The sequence below is a fragment of the Furipterus horrens genome, unplaced genomic scaffold (assembly GCF_987537825.1).
Source record: "Furipterus horrens unplaced genomic scaffold, mFurHor1.1.pri manual_scaffold_1, whole genome shotgun sequence".
NCBI lineage: Eukaryota > Metazoa > Chordata > Mammalia > Chiroptera > Furipteridae > Furipterus > Furipterus horrens.
Genome location: NW_028327171.1, coordinates 214,714,470 through 214,737,749, shown reverse-complemented (window position 1 = coordinate 214,737,749; position 23,280 = coordinate 214,714,470). Strand labels below are relative to the sequence as shown.

Here is a 23,280-nt window from a genome sequence, read left to right as displayed (position 1 = left end):
TGCCAGAAATCACTTGTAACTGTAAGGGCTACTGTGGTAAAGAGGGGGGAGGGGTCAAGGGCGTCAGAGGTCTATAATTTAGGGGTTGGGGAAAATGAAGTGATTTGCAAGTCAACGTGGAAATTAACGAAGAGAGGGAGTTAAAATTTCTTTCTTATCACGTCCTATTCCTAGAAAGATGAGACCATGAAAGCGATGATGTGCCTTCGAGTGCTGACTAACCCGCCATCACACTAACACCTTCTAAGATGTCAAACAGAAGGCTGGCTACGGGCCAGATGAACTCAGTGATAGCAAGTCCACAAGCAGGAGGAGGGAAGCAGAATTCTTGCTCATCTGCTCAACACTGCAGGGGCGGAATCATTCAAGGAGCTTTGTATAATCTCCAAATCTCTTTGGGTTTCAGATTCCTTCATGTAGAAGGCCCACTGCGTGGGCTCTCGGGGGTCTGGGAACAGCAACTGGGGGCAATCTGTGTGTCACAGCTTGTCACACAGATGAGGTGGTGTGCAGACACACGCTGATTGTGATCCTTAAGTCTCAGGAGTCAACATGAGCCCTTCTCTTTGGCAGGTTGCTGGCTATTGGCCAAAGCCAACAATGAGCGGTCAGGCCATCCGTGTCATTTCAAATTCTCTCCCTAAATCTTAGCTGGGAAACACCGTCAGCCTGCCAGGGAAGCGCTGTGTGGTGGGGAAACACTAGCTCCCTGAGGTTAGAGTAGGTGAGCCCCATGACCCTGAAAATACAAACTTGATGAGTAAGCTTGTTAACCGCGCCTCTCAAAAACCAAACCAAGACTCACCTTCAAAGTCTCCCTTCCACCTCCTTGGGCAAAACACACAATGGGGATCTTGCCACCATAGTTGGAATCTATAAAACATGAAAGGCAAAACTTATTGTGGGCTCATTAGAAATACGCACTCAATGTGAAATCATCTATTTGCTAAATTCTTAATGACCATGTACCCCACATCTGAAAATAATGATATACATACAAAAATATTTTTAACCAAATAAACTACGCCAATTCTTTCTTTTAAAAACAGACTCACCTACCTCGAGGAAGAGCAGGACCGAGAGCTTCTGCGCTGTGAACCCAGCATGCGAGCCTCACAGACGTGACCCTTTGCTCCTACCACACTATGGATATGTCTTTGTGTCCCAAACCCCTCACCACATGACACAGGTCATGCTGCCACTTGTCACTGGTATTGAAAATGCAAGTCAATAAAGAATGTACTTTCGCTAACACCTATTAGGCCAGGTTCAAGTTTATCCTCACAATAATTCACTTGTTTGCATAATCCTATGCTTTCCTGAGCGGGTGAAAACTTGCGTAACTATGCATCCTTCAGCGGAGAGCGCTGCAGGGAGACATGTCTTCCGCCCTGTACGTCCCACTGGTGAAAGTGGGAGGGCGAGAACGTCTCCAACAGGCCCCTGTCACGGAGTCTGTCGCTACCTCATGAGCGATCTGGTTCCACAACAGCACGCGTCTCAACAGCAGGAGGAGAGAGTGTCACTGCCCACGGCAAACACAGGCTTTCATCCAGCTGCGCTTCTCCCCCTGACGAGGTGGTTCTATTAGTTAGAAGTAGTCAGGGGTCAAAGAAGCAAACCACTCAACTGCTGAACTGGCGGGCTGGCCTTTGTCACTTCCGCACTAGCTAACTGCACTGCTGCATAAGCTCATGTGCCGTCACGGATCTGACATGTCCCGAAGTGCTGTCTAGCAGCAGAAGAGACAGCAGGCCTTCCCTCTGACAGACCGGAGTGGGACCGGGCAGCCGTGGCCATCGCTCCAGCATGGTCAAAGGTACCTATCACAGTGACCCCGGCAAAGCGCTCCTCGTGTGTTAAAGAGAGAAGAGACATAACAGCGCCTCTTCGGCAACAGGACACCTAACCGGGCGGGTTCCCCACGCTTTGCTCCGTAACGGGCCGCTATTGTTGGGGCTGCTGCGGCCGCTCCGGTTATCACGTGTGTCCGACGGCCCTCTCCCTACATGCTCACCTTGGATAGTGCGCTCGGAGATGTACTTCTCCAGCTGGTTCCGGAGCTTCGCCTCCACCGCGGGGTGGCCGTGGCAGCCGTTGTCCACCAGCAGCAGGTGCGTGTGGTTGTTGTCCAGGATGTACAGAGGGTCTCTCTTGAAGTCGTCCATGATGTACTGCGCTGAGAAGCAGCCCTGAAAAGCACACAGACACTCGTCTTTGAGATCCTGCTTGTTGGCCAAGATGCGCAATGACATTTTCATATGTCCCTACGATGGCTAAACTTTTGGGTTCGGCTATATTGACGCCTCCTCCCAGATTGCAAAGTCCAGAATGTCTTAGAGATGTTCAGTACAGGCCTTCATTTTAGTACGACAAGCGAAGGTTTGAAATGGTTGGGTCACTTACCTATTGTCACACAAGTGACAGTACAAGGATCAGATTCCCAACCCAGCTCTTGTCCCATCACCTGTGCTCTTTTGAATGAATTCATCGAAACTGACGGCATTCAGGAGAGCACATACGTATACACACATACATATATGTAGCCACCACACAATTTTTCTCAATATTTGTTATTATATTTGGTTTATGGGTTCTATTTGTTACTTAAATTGTTAAAATTATTTCAGAGACTAAAGAATATGTCTATTCTTTGTCACTTTTTCTAACTGATTTAGTTCTGATTACTTATTAGTTGCTTCCTCCTACTCTTCTTAACTTTGTTGGTGTTATTATTTTCAAGACTATTAATTTGAATATTGTGGTGGTTAAAAGACCATGAACCATGGCTCTCCCACTTACTAGCGGGATGAGTTAAGGAAGTTTCTTACTTTTTCTGTGCCTCAGTTTCCTCATCCGAGTGAGTGGTACTTAACTCCTAGGACTGTTGGGAAGATTAAATGAGTTAATAGAAGTAAAATATTTAGAATGAAACCCAACGCATAGTAAGTGCTATTAAATAAATGTTAGCTACTATTATTGTTGGATTATTTCCTTTGTTTCTTGAGTAATAAAGATATACGACTACACGTTTCACTGTGAGCGCAGCGTGGCCCACCTATCATTAGTCTTAATAGAGAACGTTTTCCTCTTCGGTGCCAAGTGATCTGCGATTGTTTCTGAAAGGTTATTTTTGAGCCAATAGTTATTGAACAGGAAAGCTATCTGTTTGGTTCTTCATTTCCAAGTGAGTAGAACACTCTGGTTAATGTCTCTGTATTCACTGCAAGTTGTGCACGTTGACAGAGAACGGGCCCTCCACACTGCCACCAGGGAAACACTGAATTCTTTTGTTGCTGTTGTTTCATGATTCTATGAATTCATATAAGCAATGTGCCCGCCGCGAGGATAGGGTGACTCCCATGCCCAGGACAAACATCGCTAAGAGATGACACGCTTTCCCACCCAGCCTGCCACTGTCCCCACATCCTCCCTCAGGCCACGGTCCTCCTAAAGTTGGAATTTGATGGGAAATCCTTTTTCCATCCCTGGCTGAGTACCTGGTAATAACAATAAGAGCTACTATTCAATTCATTTATCCCGTAACAATACAAGAGTTAATTATTATAAAAATCCAGAGAAGGAATCGCTCTGAAGACTATGCAGCTGGAAAAGGAGTGGTGACTGTTCCCCAGCCCTCCCTGTCCCCAAAACCCATCCTCCACCCTCCGCACCATGCACCTCCTGGCAGGTGCTCAGGAAACGCCTCCCCACTCTCCTCTGCCCGGTAGTAACCTCAAAGACGCCAACAGACACAAAAGTAAAATAATTTTTAAAAATAAAAAACGAAACACAGTAATTCCCCACATTCTGAATACTTATGACCTGAACTTCTCAGGAGTCCCAATGAAAGGTTCAGTTGGGATTTCTGTGCATCTGGCCCAAAGCTTCCTCGTTGAGAACACCTGCTGCTTAAGGGGGTCCTCAAGGTTCCCCACTTGAAACAGAACCTCATGTGTCCATCTTGTATGCAAGCATGACATGCACATTTGGTCACATGACTCTAAATGTGTTCATAGGAAACGTCGGGGCAGGGGGTGCCTCATAGCCCCCTTACAACCAAATTAACCAGGGGCCATATCACTGACTTCAATTCCAAGAAATAAGGTACGGTAGCCAGGCCTGAGCCTCTTGTGATGGATTCAGGTCCTGGGTTTCGAGAACAAAGCACCGGACTCTAACACGATTCGCTGGGAACAGGCCTTAAAGAACCAAACACATGCATTGGCCACGCCGTCCCAGGAGTCCTTTGGTTATGTCGGCCTTGTTCTGGATGCCTGAGCTCCCAAAGACCTTCGCTGCACATTCAGACTTTGCTGCGGGTTCACTGCATTCCTCCCCCAGCCAGGGTCTTCCCACGCCCCTCCCCCAGCCAGCCGCCCGCACCTCAACATCACAGTTCCTGATGAGGGTGTCCCTGTTGGAGACCATGCCCCAGGCCGCGATGCCAATGGCCACGATGTTCTCCTCTGAGCTCCTGCTGATGGTGTTGTCCCTCACCACCTCCCCGATGAACTTCATCAGGCCGTAATGGGTGCCACCCGTGAGAATCCAAGCGCCTGCGCAGGACGGGGAGCAAGCGCTCAGCGCGCGCTGAGCAGGGTACCCTACCCCGCCCCCCACCCCCACCCCACCTGCCAGAGAGCCCAGGCCACCCGCTGGAGGATCCCGCTTTTCACAGGAGCGGGATGAACCATCTAGGTCTGGAGCATCTGGGCTGTGCGCACAGACTGCGCGTGAGAATCACGTTCTGCCCGCGAAGGCCGTGCGCACCCAGCGGGGACGGGGACGGGGACGGCGCGACACCCCGCAGGGACCGCGCACCCTTGGACTGTGCGATGTAGATCAGGCGGCTGAAGATCTTGCGCATGCGCGGCTTCAAGGCGAAGTTCTTGGCGCTGCCGGTGACGGAGATGACCAGGTTGGGCGTTTTCAGGTGCCAGTGCTGGGTCAGCAGCTCGTAGAGAATTTCGGGGTCGGTGTCACAGGACAGGCGGATATACTGTGGGGACGAGGGGAAGCGTCAGGTCGCTGCGTGTTCTCCCAACCACCGGGGCTTGCTCAGCGGGCTCCCTTGCTCCTCCGGGGACCAGGAAGGAGGGTCGCATGGGGACGTGGGAGGAGAGCAGTAGCCTGGGGGCGTGGGCGCCACCCCAGGGCCCTGCAAGCCAGCTGGAGAACCTGGGACTTCATCTGAAAGGTGGCGGGGCCCCTGTGCCATGTTTTCCTTGGAGCAGACACAGGTTGGGGTTCACGTTATGTTTTGGGGCGCCCTCCGGTGGTAGATATGACCACAGAAGGAGGGACAAGGCCGAGGGAAGGAGAGAGGGCTGCAGGACTAGAGAGAGGGGAGTCCTGCTGGCCTGTCGCAGGGCCCAGAGCCTGGGAACCGGGCTGCCACGACAGGGCCTGGGGGTATATGGGGTCAGGGAGCCGGCTTCTGGCCGCCTGTGAATGGTTCCGTCCCAAGACGGAGGGCACAGGGGATTTAAGGAGACGCTGCTCGCCAAAACCCCATGAAAGAGCCTACTGCGTGGGGTGCATTAGTGTTACAGAAACAGGGGAGTCCAAAACAAACTCCAGGGTTTGCGTCTGGGAGATGGGGAAAAGGAAGCAGCTTTCAGGATGCCTTGCATGCCTGGAGCTGGTGGCTGGAAACTTTGTTGCACAAAGATCCGCTTTGAAACTTCCAAGGAAGATGGGAGGGGTCTTGGACTGTGGGGTGGTACGGAAGGAGCCTACAGAGCCTGCATAAGGTTCTGTGAATGGTCAGAACTGCTTGCAACACCCACTGCGTCAGAGGACGCAGTCAGGGATATATAAGCAGCTGTGGACATTTTAGCTGGCACGCGCTCTCTCCATGTGGCTTAGAGGAAGGGGTTCTCCAGGCTGCTTTAAGGGAGGCCTCCAGGCTGCTTTAGAAGGCTCTCGCCATGCAGTTTTGAGGAGAGGAGGTCCATGGGGTTTGTAGGAAGAAGGCAGTTTACAAGGAGGCTGAGAATCCAGACAGGTCTGCACTGGGAGCTGGAGGGCACCACAGCACAGAAAGGACCTCCCCAATCAGAACTGAGTGATTGGCAGCTACTGGTAAAGCTGAACTGTGCCTAGGAAGTAGGGAAACGGTGTTTCTGACTTATCCTAAGACTGGCCAGGTCTGGGAGGGGGAGGCAGGACTATGTGCAAATAAACAATTCTTTTTCTTTTCACTAAACTCTGGTATTGAGAGTTATAATTCTGGCGGCGGGCATTCGGGCCCCTAACTAAACAGCTTCTGGGTTCTGCTTCAGTCGGAGCAGCCCAGGGGTTCTGCTACAGTAGGGGTGTGTAGACCTCAGTCAGGGCTGTAGGCATGCCCAAGAATGCCGCATGAAACAGGGCAGTTCAGAAAGTGTTGGCCAGGCCTCTGGTGGACGTTCCGGGACCCCCTGCAGGGTGCGGGTTCGGAGCCAGCCATCACCCCCTCGTTTTACAACGGCACCATGATCAGATCTCTGCTGCTATTCTTTTATGAGGTTTGGCTTCCGCTGTCATCGTCTTTGGACCGAGCGCCCAGCTCGCCCGCCTCCGCCCTGTTAGACAGTTCAAGGTAACGCCGGGGGGCCCGAGATGCTCTGGTCTACGGGGCCGCTAGCGAGAGGAGAAAACCAGCACTCACCTTCCCCTTCTTGCCCAGGGTCTCAAACTGAATATCCCCAAAGGCATCGGTCGGAAACTCCTTGGTGTGCTTCTTGTAATTCCACTTCTCGTTCTCGCTGACCTGTGTGCCTTCGATGTGGTGGCTCTGGGCATAGCCACACTTGCATACGTTTTCCCTGCGCGGGACGGCACGGATGGAGAGAACAGATTTCATTAACCTACTTACCTAAGCTCATTGTGTTTTCAAATCAACCGCACATTATTAGCTCAAATTAGCACAGAGAGTGGACCATTGAGTTTTATGTAGACTGTTTTCATCATCTCCATTGGTTGTTGAGACACTCTCTTGGTGTTTCATCCCTGTTGTCTGTCTGTCTGTCCACCAGAAGGCTAGTCCTGTGTTGAGAGCCAGGTCACAAGGAGAGGAGCCCCTGCCCGCATGGAGTCTGGCCTGTGCACGAGGAGCCGTGACGTTATTACGGAATGAGCCTTATAAATCTGGAGACCCCTTGTTCAGCCTCCTGCAGGGGTCATAACACGCAGGAGCCCGGAGCGAGTCTCAGTGCCAACCCTGCTGGTTTGCCCGGCCAGCAAACCTCTTCTGAAGTGAGGTGGGCCCTCCTTCCCGTGGGCGGTACTCACTGGAGTGAGGTGGTCCCCTGGCAGGGGCCCAAAGCATTCCAGACTTTAGAGGGACCATCTTTTCTGTACCAGACATCAGCTGCTTGGGAGACTTTCAATAATTTGGGCTAGACAAGCTCACACTGAGCAATGAATAAACACTAGCTCTTCCAATGTAAAGGGCAAGAGAACTAAACTTAATTATTTGTTAAGGGTTACGTATGCGTGATACAAAGTGGAAGAGGATGGAAAGACAAGCAGCCAGTGGTAAAGCCTCTTCCCCTTCTTCCTGCCAATGTACAGCGATCATGCAGCAAACACGGACTGAAAATCCCCCGAGTCGGACTTGGGGGTGCTGCACAGCCACCACAGACTCACTGGACGGGATTCCGGCCCTCACGATGCCGGAGCCCTCGGGGAACAGCTAGGGCCAACACGTGGCCGCGCGCAGTGAGAAACAAACTGACGCCCCTTCTGCCCAGCAGAAGCCCCTCCTCGCGGGCTGGCTGAGGCGGCTGGGACTGAGCAAAGCATCAGCCGGGCCTGGCACATGGCGCATGCTCTGGCCAGTGGCTTTAGGTCAGGGCGGGGCCGTACATGCCAATCAGGGAGTGGCGACAGAAGTGGCAACAGAAAAGAAGCAAAAATGCATTAAAAAAAACTAGCAGCACATCGGTGACTACTGGGCTCCCCTGTCCAGGGCTGTGTGCTCCAAAGAGATGAACAGCCACAACGCAACGATACTGTGGCCAAAGCGGCTGCCCCTTGGCGGGCACTGCTCGCCCTCCTCCCGGTTTCTCTCTGCCTGCCCACCCACTGGGTGCTCCCTGTCCCCTCTGCGATCAGTGTTCAGACAAGACTCAGAAGGGTGCTAAGGATTCCAGGGGGCGATGGCCGGTAGACAAGGAGAACAGGGTTCTGTCCCGAGAGGCTGGAGAGGAGGCGAGTGAGAGCCGTGTTTGGCCACTGCCACCAGCCAGACGGGCAGGGCTCTCCCTTTTCTGAGACAGCAGAGGAGTACTGGAGTGCGGCAGGGCCACCCCAGCAAGTGGGCAGGAGTCCTGATTGGGCCAGTTCACCCCTGTTGCCCAAGCCCTAGTGGGATCAGCGTCCCAGGTCCCCGAGTGAAGCATGCGGTCACTCTTACCACAAACCTACTAGGAAAGGCAGCCCCTGGCAGACGGGGGCCTGCCCAGGGTGCAGGCCCAGCGCAGGACCCAACCCCCACTGACCCCCAGCGCCCCTGTGCAGCACACAGCCTGGACAGCCGTCCCTGGCGTCCTGGAGCGAGGATTCCCCACGAGGGGTGGGTCCAACAAGCAGAGAAACTAAGGAGGTCAGTTCGGGTTTGCTCCTGGCTGGCCTCTGTTGACCTGACACTCTCTGTTTCCAGCACGTGAGGGCATTCGGCAAATACCCTCTGAATGATGAAGGAGTAAACGAATGATGAATACGGGGACTGGTCTTCTTGCAAAAGTCTGTGTCCCCATCCACCCTCAGCGACATTTGTGAAGGAGGTACCTTGCCTTCCAGAAGAAGGACTGAAGTATACACAGCTGCCTGACCACACGGAGGCCTGCGTGCTCAGCGTCTCCTTCAAAGATGAGCTGATTGGGAAGACGGCAAAGTGTAGATTTACTTCTAAAAATCTCTGTGGTAGTAGATCTCATTTTCGTTTTGCAACATGATCACAGTGATATGATCTCCTGTGACTGCTTCTAAAAATACAGCAGGAGCAGAAACTGGCTGCTGCCGATGGGTTCCGATGGTGGCCAAGATCCTGCCACCTGGAAGGACTGACTTCAGCTGGGCTACGTGCAATGAGCTCTTCTGCTAACAGAGAGCTTCTGAAGCCCGGGGTGACTACCAACATCACCCAGCAGAGAGATTTTCTAATGAGGAACAAATGCATCCCAGCAGGAACCTGCACTAGTGAATGGCACAGCGGTGGGGGGCCCTGCCAGAGACAGACACCTGATTACAAACAGAGGAGCGGCCAGGAGGGCCCTGGGGCGCAGACACCGGGGGAGGGCTGGCGTGATGGGAGAGATGGAGTCGAGAGGGCAACATCGGGCCCCTAGTTCTGACTCCAGGACCAAGTCTGGACCCTGAAAAGCTACACTGGCAACAAGGGAGCCGGACAGTGGACATACAGGATATGCCTGTCGTGGCAGGAAGTCCCACTGCACGGAACACGTGTGGTGAAGCTACTTTCTTCTTCTTTCTATCTGGAACCAGGCCTGGCCCCGGCAGTGGGGAGAGCCAGCCCGGTCAGGGGCTACAGCCTCAAGGGCCCAGGGGCAGCCGTAGGCCAGGCAGCAATGTCTCAGGGGCACCAGGAGCAGGGGCAATGGGCGAGCATCCCTCTGCACAAGTAAACATCTGCAAAAGGGTAGAGTGGAGAGACACGAGCAAGTGGGCTGAGCGCACAAGGCAGCCAACCGCAGGGACTCCTGGGGAGTCTCAGACAGCCCACGTGGGCGAGTGTGGCAAGCAGCCACAAAATCGGAGTTTCCCTGGGAATAGTCTGGATCCCCTTGTCTGATGGGTGGTTTAGATTAACAGAGTATGCCCACCACCTACGGAGAGATCAAAGTTACACATAGGGGAAGCTCCAAGAGCATAGAACTTGACCTTGGTCTCCAATCTTGTGTCCCCTCTGAGAGGGGAGCTGGAAGACTCTGAGATGTCCCTGTCCTCTGCTTGCATTGTCACACTGGGGACTGCTCACCACATCTCCCTGCACTTGAGGCCGGACTCGAGCTGTAAGCAAGCACCACGAGGTGGCCGGCTCTTGGTTTCCATTATGTCACATCCACTTCCGCTTCTGCTAGTAGGAGCCCCCAGAGTTTCCTTCGAGGAATCATCCCTGTCCACACTGGGCCCATGTGGACACGATACCCAAGCCAGGCCAATCAGCATGGCCCGTCCCCCAGCCAGGGATCTGCACAGAGACGGACACATGACCCCAGCCCAGCCAGTAGGACCCGTGGACGTCAGCACAGGCGTGTTAGTGGAATCGCTGGGGACAAGGCCCTCTTCTCCCCGTGGCAAGTTGGGGACACAGGAGCCAAAGATGTGACCATTTTGCTACCTCTGTGAAGAGCCTGCTCGCCCAGAGAATAGCAGAAACGACAGGTGCACAGAGACAGGGTCTTGGTGGCCATGAGCCCTGAATCGAGCTGTGTTTTTTAGGCAGGAGGTCCTGTTACTATGCCTTTTCACCTAAGCCGGTTAGTGAGGTATTTGCAACTAAGGTGAATACAGTCAGTGCGGGGAGCGGGGGGGGCACAAGAACGCCCAACCTAGCAGTCAGAAACCACGGGTTCAATCCCTCAGCTGTCTCCCACGGGCCGTGTGACCTTGGGCAACAGCATACTGAACCCCTCTGGACCTCATGCACCTTATCTGTCTGATGACACTAGCAGCTACCTTGCAGGGGAAGTTGTGGAATTAGCCATCAAGTACGTGAAGTCCCCGTGACAGGGCAGATGCCCAGTAAATGCTAAATGAGTGAAAGCATCCGAACTGTGTTTTGTTCCAGTTAAACAAATGTGTTCACAGCAACACCCCTCAGGGAAACCCCCAGGGAGCTTATGCTCGGTCACATGACTCATGATGAGTAAGTTCATGCCGATGACAAAAGGGTCTTCGTTTTTCTGATGCTCATTTTGCAATTCACACAAAGTGAGAAAGCACAGTTATTAAGAACCTTTTATGCCCAGGGGCACTGTGGTAGGTATTTACGTGTTACCCACCTGAATCCGAACCACACCCATGAGGCCTACTGGGCTCGCATTTTAGGATAAGAGAATCGGTTCAGAAAAGAGAATAACTGTCTCAAGGTCATGCAGTGAGCAGGCAGCCAGGCCAAGGCTGGACTTGGGCTGATCCGAATGCCCCTGCTCTGGCTTGACCTTACACCTTGTTCTGTTCCTGCATCCGCTCAACAGAGGGGCGGTGCTTTAATTACAAACTACAGCAGCAATTCTCCCCCCAGCTCACAGCTAGACTCTTCCTTCTATCACCAGCAGGCAACAGAGAAAAGGCAGAGAGAGACAAGAGGAGGGGAAGGGGAGGCTGAACTGTCCGTCAGGACGTCTTCTGTGGGACAGACCCGCAGTCAATCCACGGGCTCACTCGCGCGCTAGGTAACACAACAGAGGCCTCCCTGGGGCTCCCACAGCTTGTGTGACCCAGCCTCGATGTCCCAGCACACAGGACACTCACAGTAGATGAACACCAAATAGACGGGAAGGGCCAAGGTCACCAGCCCGACAGGGAGCCAATCAGACTGCACGCAAGCACATTCATGGGGTCACCTGCCAGCCGCCACAAGACAGCAACATGCATTGCCACAGCCCCCCGGGTGGGCTCGCAGGCTTGTGGGGGTGCTGAAGGGGTGACAGTCTCTCTTAGAGCCTTTACCCACGGTCCCCAAAGCTAAAAAGAGAAAACAAAATGATTTCCCTCTAAGGGACCAACTTCGAGCTGCTTGCCAAATTCTTCTTGCTCAGGCCCCAGTTCTGAGAATTGAAAGATGGAAACAACTTTAATAATGAACTAGGGACCATTTGTTTGTTTGTTGAAATGAGTGTTAGTAATTTATGTTCGAACATGGAAGCAAAAACGGAGGCGAAAGAGTTGCTTACGTGGCTTTAGAATCTTTGGTAAAGAAGACACATTCCCGCTTCTTAAAATTTGCTTGAATAAAATTCACCAGCTCCTTTGGAGAAAGAACATTGGACAACGCATTAGTAATCGATCCCCCCCCCACCCCCACGCTGTGACTCATGAAGCTACACATGACCCAGGCCTGCTTTGAAGGTTTTTAAGAACTTACTACATAGTCATAGCATCCAGCATCCACTCTTGCTGTTAAGAGTACACAGGGGTTTCTAAAAGAGGCAGTTGTTTACATTTTTATACCTAAGTGCAGAGTTTTCTAAAAATGTCTTGGACTTACCCTGTATTAAATGTCATTATGCACCTATAAATTATGTTTTTCCATCTCTGAGGCTACCGGGGGAATTTAAGCATTTATCAATAGTTTTGCATAAATGAAGCATTATTGCAGATTCTAGTCCTCTGACACTTGCTTTTCAAAAGAAGGTATATTCCAAACCTCTGTCCCTAGTTGTACCTGTCCCCCCAGGTGCGAGGTGGCACCCCACATCCGGGACCTAACCCTGACAAGCAGCCAGAAGACTGTCTAAGCCAAAAACTCCCCTTTCATTGGCAGAAGCAACTATTTGGAAACAGATGAAAAATACTTCAAAAATGCCTACTCTCCTCAAAGTGGGAGACTTGCAAAATGTGTATTAATCTTGGGACTGGCAAACGGAATACACAGGGAACTGCAAATCACTGAGAATAAGACAGAAGGCCTCCTGGGAAATGGTTAGGGCTGGAGCAGGCACGGAATGAAAGAAGACACACAAACGCCCCTCCAGGTGTGGAAAGAAACTCAGCCCCGTCAGGAAAGAGGCAAAGCCGGTGATGCCACAGTGACCACACCACCAGGTCAGCAGGATTGACAAGCAAGTGACAGGGAATGTGGGCAAAGGGCAAGCCGGGGTTGGGGGCTCATGTGCACGGTGGCGGGTGAGCGGGCTGGTGGGACCATCCTGAAACACTGTCCACCGCTGCTGGGACAGCCACAGCCCTAGAAAGTGTCCCTTGTGGAGAGAGAGGGACGGCTATCCCCTGAACGACCTGCAAGCCCCGAAAGCCCAGCCGTGGGTGGTCCGGTTGAGGACCCTCCGGCCCTGGGGAGGAGGGGCTGGCAGCCCAAAGCCACCTCCCTCTGGTCTCCGAGTTCTCAGACAGCTTCGTGCAAGTCCGTCCTCCCAGGTCAGGCTGCGGGCCCCCACGTCAGCCCTGACTCCTCACCCCGCCAAAGGGAGGCCATCACCCGACATGCACCGCAAACACGGGCGTCAGGCAGTGCCTGTCCTGGAACAAAGTCAAGGGGCATCTGTCAGTCTCCCCCATTTGCCGCCACCCCCACCCTGTACACCCTAAGGCCTCAGAGAATGGGCTTCCTCAAACCTCCTGTTCTGACCGTTTGAACAAGTTTCCCCATAAATCCTGTGAGTTGAACCCAACGCCCTGAGAGGGGAGCTCACCTCCCCTGCCCAGTCTCAACCCAAGGGGTTTCCAGGAGCCCCGGCTCACACGTGCAAGAATATACCAGAGCGGCCTTGCTCCCCAGAGCAGACCTAGAAACCAGAATGCATGCACGCACACAGAGGCCGCACAGCAGGGAAACGCATCAGCAATGGCTCCTCCCATCGGTGGGGAGGCAGGGTGGTGAGAAAAAGGGCTTTGTCACTGAAAATTGCCCCTGGGACTCACTTCGAGCCACGTGTTCTCAGCGGCCACAGAGGGTCCTCCAGAACTGAGACGCCCCACAGGCGCCCACACCTCTGAGGGGACAACCGGCAGGGGTGTGGGATGGAGGAGGGGTGGTGGGAAGTCCACCCAGGATGTGGTGGGAGCCCACTGGAGCCCACAAGAGAAAGGCCCAGCCCGGCCCATCTCCCCGAGGCATGGCCGCCTGAGCCAGCATCGGATCCAGAAGGGCTGGAGGAGGGGGGCACGGCAGAGGTCGCCTCCGTCCCTTGTCCCCTGAGTATTTCCCACCGGGCCAGGGCCCAGGTGTGGAGAGTGGACGGGTTCAGGGGCCGTGCCTGAGAGCCAGCACCTCCTTAGATACCCAGGATGGGAGTGAGGGGCAGGGAGTCTCCTGCAGGTCACGATGCATCACCAAGTCCCCATGCGACCACCACCAGGTGAAAACACCCAGTGCCCAGCACAGAGGAGACACCCTTCACCCTGCACCCCACCCGTGCCAGCTCCCCCACCAGCAGGGACGGGTGTGTCTCTGCGTCCAGAAGGCAGCAGGGCCACCAGCTCGGAACAGGTGAGGACAAACGGACACCCCAGGCTTCGAGTTAAAGACGAGGACGTAGAACCAAGGACCGTCCCTGAGGTGAACAGACAGGGCTGCAAGCAAGACCACCAGGCACTGAACACTAAAATGAGTATCCAAGCGCAGCATCTACATTTTCTTAAGGGTCAGACAGGAAACACATTATTGGACAATTTACTCAGGCGGCAGTGAGAGCCTTTATAAAAAAGGATGGCTTGAGAAACAACACAGAAAAGAAAATGCTTCTGCCTTTGACAAAAATAACCCACAGGACAAACTACTATGTGTCGAGATGTCATCGTTTTAAAGAAGGACTGTTTTGGGGGGCAGGGGCGTCCCCAGTGGATCCTGACTGCCGGAGCGAGGCCTCCTGGAGTAGAGGTGGCGAGGGCTGGGCACCCCCCGGACTCACGCTTTCGCTGTAGGACACGTCCGTGCTCCGTGACGCGCTGGAGTACAGCGTCCGGGTACTGTCCAGCGTGCCGTTCCTCCTGTTCCACATGCTCAGCCTGGCGCCCTTGAAAGACATGTTCTCCTGTGGGGAACGGGGGTGGGAGGGGCTCAGCTGGGGTTCCAGGCAGGAAAGGGGCTTCCCTGAAAGCTGGGTCACAAAGCCTTGCCCCTCCACGCTCTCCGCTCCGCTGTCTGCAGGGTGCCCTCTCCGGCCACCCCGCCCCTGCGTCTCTCGCCTCCCTCCCCTCATTCCTGGGACCCAGCTTGTCTCAGCCCTTCGGTGGGTCTCTGGTCCCTCCTACGTGAGCCAGGCGGTCCTGGGGTCCCTGCTCCACAGCGGGGGGCACATCACAGACCATCGCACATGGCAGCCTAAGAACAAAGTGTAACTAGCAGCCAGGTGTCAGCGGGGGGACGAGGCTGTTGGCGGGGGAGGGGATCTGGCCCTGATCCTGGCAGGCGAAGGGGAAGGACCTTGGCAGCTGGTAGAGGTGGCCCTGGGGGCCAGCGTGCACCTCCTGGTCCTCCTGAGACTCTGACGGGCCGTGGGCAATACCCTCCCAGGCTCAGGCAGGGGTCACAGAAGCCTGGGCTGCTGTGGAGACCCCTCCAGGCCACCCCCTCCCCACTCCTCATGCTCAGATGCGCCCCCCCATGTGGCAGGAGCCCGCTGCCCCTGTTTCCCAAAGACCACACTCCAGACTGCAGACAGAACCACATGTCACTGGGCTGTCCACAGACACAGTGACCACGCAGTTTCTAGAAGGAAACCATCATCCTTCCTGGGCACCCCGTCTCCCCACCTTCCTGTCTCCTCCTGGCACCAAGCTCCAGGGGCCCGGGACACCCTCTCAGGGGACCCCTCCCTCACCCTGGGCCACTTGATCCCCTTCCCACGGGCCTGCTCCTCACATGGTCCCCGCTGTCTGGCACCCTCTTCCCAGACCCTCTCCTTCTGGTCATCTCTTGCTCATCATGCTCTCCCAGAAATCATCCCCTCGGGGGGGGCCCGGTGACCCCCTACCCTCCACCCTGCCCTGATGGTCCTGATTGGGGTCATGACCCCTGGGGCCCGTCAGCTTGCTGGTCAGGGACCAGATCTCCCTCGTTCCGAACTGTATTCCCAAGGCCGGGCACAGCACACAGGAGGCCTGTACAAATGTGTCCTGAGAGAATTGTTTAAATGACTAAGTAACACCCGCACCCCTTCCAAATCCTCCTTCTGAGTGCAGGCCTCCTCCACATCGCCGGCCACACCCTGATGTAGAGAGGCCTGAGACCCCCGCTCAGCCACGTGGACCTGATCCGCATTGTCCCGGGCCAGCCACAGAGACCAGAAGCTCCTTTAAATCTCTCTCCGAACGGCAGGGCCAGGCTGTTTAAAACAATGAGCCTTCCTTTCCTTCTCTCCCCGGGCATTTCACAGAAAGGCTCAGAGTATTAATTGGTGCTTTACATACATTATTGTAAAACCGCAGCTCAGTCCTGCGGGGTCTTTACCAGGATCCCCATACAGCAAATTGCTTCTAAGTGGCCTGCTGCTGCCCGTCAGGAAGTGATGCCCCTCGCCCCGCAGGGAGGAGACTGCTTGCTGCCTGCCCACGGGAACGCGCGGCTTTGCCTTCTACCACGTTCCATTGAACCAGCCAGGGGAAGGCGGGAAGAGGGGCCCCGGCTTCTAGCTGGTTCTCAGAGGTCAGCCAGTGTCCGAGTGGATTAATCACGAGCTTAGGCACCATTTACAACGTCTTACAAGCAGCTATTCCAGGTTTACTGTTATCAGTCAGCTAAGCACATCCAGGAGTTGAGGTGGGAAAGAAGCTGGGGCATCTGAAGGAATGACGTGGGACCATGGAGAGAGGGGAAAGGTCAGAGAGGCCAGGGTGGGGGCCTGGAGAGAGAGGAGAGGGTCCTCAGGAGCCCCCGGGAACCTTGGGATGGGGGCGTGAACTGGAGAAGCAGGATGACACACCCAGGGCGGGGAGGGAGGAGTGAGGGGGACACCGGGCAGCACCCCGTGCGGAGGAAAGGTAAGGAAACCCCGGCACCGGGCGGAATAGTACCAGGCCCAGCAGAACAGTGGGCGAAGGGCCGAAACCCACCCAACGAGGACACACGAACTGCTAACAAACACAGAAACACGCGAAGCCTCCCTTGTCGTCCAAACAGTAGAAGTCCAACAGCGGTGAGGTGCCAGGAGGAGGGGATTTCAGGGGACAGCTGCGTGTCAGGCAGGCGCTGGCATGGGGGCTCTCGGGGTTCGGGGCGGGGTGGTAAAATCATTTCACTCCCTGCAGAGCAAGGTGGTGACCGTGTAGCAGGACATCTAAATATGATCATTGTTGACGCCATGAACTGGCTTTGGAGAATCCAGGTAGAAGAAATAATTAGAAACGCATAAAAAATGTACTTAAAAGATGTTCATTGCTGAGCTATTTATAGTGGGGACTATTGAAAATAATGTAACTGTCCGTCAATAGGAAACCATTCCATCCAGAAGAAGGAAGAGGATGGTGCCAGGAAGGGGGTGTGCTTTAATGACATGAAAAGATTACTGTGATTCACTGTGAATTGGGGGGCGGGGGGGGGGGGTCAGGAAGCAGGAGGCAAGAAACCCTAGTGGTGAAGAGCTCAGGCTTGAGAGACAGGGAGCTGGGTTCAGCCACCAACCCAGTGACCTTGAGTGAGGCCTTGACCCTCCTGCTCCCTTACAAAAGGGGCTCAGCCACCGACAGGGGAGGCGCCTTCAGGAAAGGCTGCTGTGGCTACTGGGAATGCAGTCGCGTTGTGGACGTGTGTGTGGCCCCCAGGAGCAAACACCCCCACATGCAAGGCACTGCTGTATGCGGGGGGTAGAACTAGGAGGGATTTTGCTTTAATCCCTTTGCGGTTTATAGTTACGAAAACCAAATGCATTGCTTATGTAATCTGGAAAATATATGTAAGAACAGGAGAAACATCTAGAGGCTGGGCAAGGGGAAGATGACCAGTTTCAGGGAGTGGGAGGCCAGACCGCTCCCTTTGCAGGAGCAAGCTGAAGCGAGGGGGGAGGAGAAGGGGAGAGGAGGGGGAGGGGTAGAGAAGGGAGGGGGAGGGGAGAGGAGGGGGAGGGGTAGAGAAGGGAGGGGGAGGGGAGAGGAGGGGGAGGGGTAGAGAAGGGAGGGGGAGGGGAGGGGAGAGGAGGGGAGGGGAGGGGAGGGGAGGGGAGGGGAGGGGAGGGGAGGGGAGGGGAGGGGAGGGGAGGGGAGGGGAGGGGAGGGGAGGGGAGGGGAGGAGAGGAGAGGCTCCATGGCTGAGCTGTACACTCTAAAGAGGTGGGACCATGTTTAAGTCCTGGAGGGGGAGGGGAGCTAGTGGAGAGGGAGAGAGGGAAGCACAGGCGGGGACGATACAATAGCCCAGCACGGTGCAGCGGGACGTGGTGGGGCAGGCAGGGGCGGTGAAGCTCTCAGCACTAAAATGATAAATTAAAGATAAAAGAGGAAGACAGTCCACAATAAGGTAACAACTACTGATGAAAACCTTCGGCCTTTTTTCCCACGCGTCCTATTCTTGGAAACCCTTCCTGGCGGTGAAATTGATTTCCTGTCCCTCCCCAGCGCCTGGGCGTCCCCGGACGGTGCCTTTACTCCAGAGAAGGAACGGCAGGCTGTCCCAGAGCGGGGGCTTCCTGGGGACATGGTGTGGGTTTGGGTGCTGCTCTCAACGGCCGAGTCTAGAGTGGTGACTTAAAAGGGGGTCCCCAGGGCCTCCCTGTTGTGGGGGGCTCAGGAACCCCTCCCCACACCCACGGGAGAAGTGTTGCCTTCATGAGATTTTCATCTCCACGGTTCCAGAAGGTTCCTTCTGAAGCAAGGGGTCTGCTATGGAAGAGCGCCCCGGAATATTTGCCGTGGGGCTCAGTCTGCTCTGCACGTTGTCTCCCGGCCACCCAACTGCACAGGCAGCTGGGACGTCCGCTGCTTCAGTCTCTGGGAATCAAGGGAGAGCCACTGCAGGGGAAACAAGTTTATAGACGGTTTGCCGGACTCCAGAGGTTAAAGGTGATGAACTAATGCGTGACACCCCAGCAGTTAGAATTTGGCGTTTCACACACAGCTCAGAGCGTGTGGCCCCGTAACGCCAACATGCTGCCACGACGTGGCCCCCCGGGCTACAGCCACAGCATCTAACGCAACCCGAGTGGTCCTGAAACCTCACGAGCACGGCCTCTCGGACAGCATTGCCAGAGCAAAGGGACACTGCAGGCTCCACAGCGTCCCCAAAATAAAAGCAAACCCATGTGAGGGACACAGAGCCGGTGTGCAGGGAGCCCCACCCCATCCCCCAGGGAGGGGAGTGGGGGGAGGGCATGGGGAGGGATGTGACCATAAAGGACAGCCACAGCGATCCTCCGAGGATGGCACGGTCCCACACCTGGACTGCGGTGACTTCCACACACCCCTGCTCGTGCTACGCCTGCAGAAAACGACGTACACGCACGAGGACATGGTAACCGGGTGACATCGGAGGTGAGGCTGCGGGTGCCACTCCTGGCTTTGATACTGCACTGTGGTGGCCGTGCATCATGCTGCTGTTGGAGCAGACCGGCCGCAGGGGACAGGGGCCTCTCAGTGCCGCTTTGTCAACTTCCTGTGAAGCTATCACTATTCCAAAGGAATAAGTTAAAAGGAAAAAATAAAACTCCTGCTCAAGAAAAGCAAAGCACCCCACTGGGCCACGCGGTGGGCACCATCAGTGACGTGGCCCTGCAGACCCACAGCACCAGATGGTGGCTCGTCCTCATGAAGTCCCGAACGCAAGCTGAAGGTCAATTACTAAAGTAAAATTCCTTTGAAGTATCCATCGTTCCACAGCAGCCCCGAGGGACGGGTCCCCTGCACGGACGCCGGCACGTCGGGCCGGGTTTAGGACTTCGCTTGTTTAACTCTATAAACTCTCTGCCTTCATAGCTTCATCAGCATCTTCATTCCCCTCACGTGTGGGCCTTCCTCTCAGAGCGTGCAGATGGGTCTGCTGGAATGAATGGGGTGCTAACACCTGCTGCAGAGGTCACCTCAGAGAGTCTGAAATCAGCACGGGCTCGGAAACGTGGTCCCCAGTTTCCAAGGGCTCCCAATAAACAGACCACGAAGGCACTGGCTGCCGTGCGCACCAGAGGAGAGCACTTCCAAACTCTCCCATTTCCCGCCCAGACAAACATGCGCTCCCTGGACACACGGAGTCCCCGGAGGCCTCGTGAACCCTCAGCTCGCGGGCCCTGCCCGCCACGGTGCCCTGCAGCTCTGGGCGGGCCACAGACGCTGCGCCTCTGATGAGTTCCGGGGCTCACAGGCGCTGCTGGTCAGGGGCCACAGCGATGCCACAAGCAACACCAGGGCCTCCCTGCTCGCAGGCGGCCAAGGTGTCAGACCTTGGACTTGAACCTCTTTAAAGCACAAGCATGTCATGGACCCGCGCTGCAGGGGCAGTACTGTGTCCGTTCTGGCTCAGTACCCTTCTGTGATCACAACTCGAATCTGAACAAGGCAGTGTGCCTGCTAGCACGTGAAACATACATCTCCACCAGGCCGGGAACGGAGTCCCAATCCCAGGAACAAACAACAGCTAGCCTGCCCTCTTACGGAACAACTCGCAATCCTCCCACAAGTAGAGGAATTATTTTCCCACTTAAACAAATGAGGAAACCCAGGCACAGAGCGGTCAAGTAACTTCCCCCAAGTCGCACAGCGGATGAGTAGAAAGTAATAGGGTTCAAGCCCAAACTGGCTGGCCTGAGAACACAGTCCTCACACATGTGCTACTTTAATGCAGGTGCCTCTGCGTAAAGGGCTCGTCGGTCATCTTCACTGTATTAATATGCTATCAAAATATAAATAAACGGTTAGAAACCTCCTTCCGTTGGTTGGGGAAGAGAGCCACCTCCTGTTACTTTTATTATTGATTTTCATGAGTAATTTTAAATAACCCAGAAGTCACCCATTCACAGCAGGGTACACTTGTACACCCTCTGAGCCCAACGCAGAAAGAAAAACACAAATCAATCTGCCATGTTGCTGACCTAACACCCACATGGCCCTGGTCTTTAGAACTGCATGGTAGCCGCTGATTGCCATGGTCAGACCAGTCTTAGGACAAGGCCGTTTTCAAGCAGGATGTACAGTTCTGTCTCTTTGCAGAAATAAAGCAAAAGGAAGGGTAAGCAAGAGGTCCCCCTGTGTAACCCCGAAGGAGAGAACTAAATGGTTCCCGCGCTGGGGAGAGGGTTCCAAAGGGCCCCTCCCCCCACCCCCGGCCGCTTCCTCCCTTATCGCCCATCAATTATTCATTTTAATGCTGCGTCTGACACCTGCAGGAGCTTCTGATATAATTGACACCGTCCAGGGAGACCTTCCTGGTGCCCCTGTCAGCACGCGCTGCCGTGCGCCCGCAGGGTGATGGTGACCGGGGCGGGCTGCTGTGCCCCTGCTCCCCCCCACATCGCACTCACCACCACAGAGCAGAGCTGGGCGGTGTAGTGGGCATTATTCTGCTTCTAGTTGCCACGTTTTTGAAGTCTGACTAGATGAGTAAAAACTGAGAAAATGGGGAAAGCCCATGGAGGCTTCGGAAGCCGCCGGTCCCAATGTCTCCTGCCCCAAAGAGTGGACGGGAGAGACAGCAGGTGGGACCGGCAACAGATGGCGTTGGAAGCTGCTATTTTCTGAGACTCCCCTAGAATAGGGGAACAGCGGGGGCGGGGGCGTCCCTATGACACCGGGAACCCTACTGTGCTCACAGATGCCGTGCGTGCGTAAGATCAATTCTTAAACAAGACACAAAATAATAATAATGGGTGGTTACTGTTTCAAGTTTTAAAGAATTATAAATCCAAAGTCGCAACTTTAAAAGAAAATTCTTTATCCTCTCAAGATCCTGGTGAGCTAAAACTTCTACGTCGGTAAGTATATTTCTATCAGCACATAAATAATAGACTCAAAAAATAACCATTTCCTTACTTTCAGCTTAAGAATCTTCACACTGAAAGTCAGCACTGACCATAATGGAGTCAAAATTAAATACAAATAAAACCTTTAATAATTCATCCAACTCGTCAGTGCCGCTCGCTCCTAAATAATACAAGTGATGAGCGTGTGTTTCAGAAGCTGAAAAAATGAAAGAAAGCTCAGTATGTAAAAATGTCAAGTATACTTTTCCCCATTTAGTATCAAAGAATACTGACTATTTGAATGTGTTCTTTCTTGGTATCAATTCATGTTTCAATATAGCCTCGGTTTAAAGAAAACCTCTTTTGTTATGTTCCCAACAGGTCTCAAAGCCCAGCACTGGGTTGGTGGTCAGCTGCGGCCTTCAGATGTGAATTGTCTAGTAACGCTCCTCTGTGGCAATTTGTGACTTTGACAGTCAGGAAAATAAAAAGTGAGAGAGTTGTAACTATAGTTTAAATCCTTCAAAAATCTAGCAAAGATTTCTCCATGTCTAAATAAACCCGGATCGTGCTGGAGCTATATTGGACTGGCCTCTGCTTCTCCCCACAGCTCTTGGAGAAATCCCAACTCTCCTCCTCCTTTCCTTTCACACCTCCACAGAAAAACTAAAGGACGCCCTTCCGAGAGACACCCAGCACACATCAGTTCTACAAGTCACAGCACTTACGGAAGACAGAAGAGCAGAAGAGGGTGCCGTACGGGAGGCGGGGAGGGTGCCTGGCAGGGTGTGCCTTCGCTCCAAGCATCCTGCTTCTTGCAGGAGACCAGGGTTTTTATAACCGGAGCTCCCTCGGCCCCGCCTTCCTCCTGAGGTTCTTTTAAGAGGAGGAGCAGAACAAACTTAATCCGCTGAAAGGGGACGCTTGGAGCCAGGGCATGGAGTAGCGGCTCAGCCAGCGAAGGGGAGAGACAGGCGTGCACAATTGTTAGTTAAAGCGTGGTATTTTCAAGGCTCGTGAAGGAAGAACCCAAAAGTTCCGCTCTTGGCTTGCCAATAGTATCACCGTATTAAAACATACTAAAATGTCATTGTCTGCAATTTGTGGCATAGCTTTGAAACCACAAATAAAATAGGAAATGTTCGTGATAGAAAGTAATGACAAGAATAGTCAGTTAGATGAGAAGCTTCTAATTACGGGGTTGGGGGAGGGGATCTTAACTAGAGAAAATTTAACAAGTGCTGGGGGCTGGTTGGTTGGTTTGCAGATTTTGTTAACGTTCTCCACACGGTCCTGTAGCCACCTGGGCTGGCGAGGCATGAAGGCTCATGAAAGCTGGCTTCATTTGTTCAGAGGAATTCCCACACCCCGTGAAACTGTATTTTGTCTCCGTGAAAACTCCACCAGAGAGAGGAAGTAATGATGGCCCGGGGAAAACATCCAGTCATTTCATTTAACCGATGCTCACAAACACCATTTAAATAGTTTTATTTAGCTAATGCTTCTTGAGTGCTGGTTATGCCTTTTAGTATGTATTTCTATATAAAGTACATGCTACTGAGGAGTAGAAATAAGATAGCATCATTTAAAAACTGATTATGCAGTGCAAACACATGCAAAGGGGTTGGAGGTTAAATATAACGCGTGTCGAGGGGAATTTTGCCAAGGCAGAGGTGTAGCAGCAAGACATGGAAGGGGAGATAAGACA

At 53.8% G+C, this 23,280-nt stretch overlaps 1 protein-coding gene across 1 annotated transcript in view; it reads right to left on the bottom strand.

Moving 5' to 3' along the window:
* TRPM8 (transient receptor potential cation channel subfamily M member 8) overlaps window positions 1-14,720 on the bottom strand; it is a 59,193-nt gene extending 44,473 nt beyond the window's left edge. The window contains exons 1-7 of the mRNA XM_090269534.1: window positions 14,604-14,720; window positions 11,910-11,983; window positions 6,656-6,812; window positions 4,825-5,002; window positions 4,387-4,559; window positions 2,018-2,192; window positions 806-873 (exon numbers count right to left, since the gene is read on the bottom strand). Coding sequence (XP_090125660.1) covers window positions 806-873; window positions 2,018-2,192; window positions 4,387-4,559; window positions 4,825-5,002; window positions 6,656-6,812; window positions 11,910-11,983; window positions 14,604-14,720 — 942 coding nt within the window. The remainder of the gene's footprint in view (window positions 1-805; window positions 874-2,017; window positions 2,193-4,386; window positions 4,560-4,824; window positions 5,003-6,655; window positions 6,813-11,909; window positions 11,984-14,603) is intronic.
* Window positions 14,721-23,280: the final 8,560 nt, after the last annotated feature.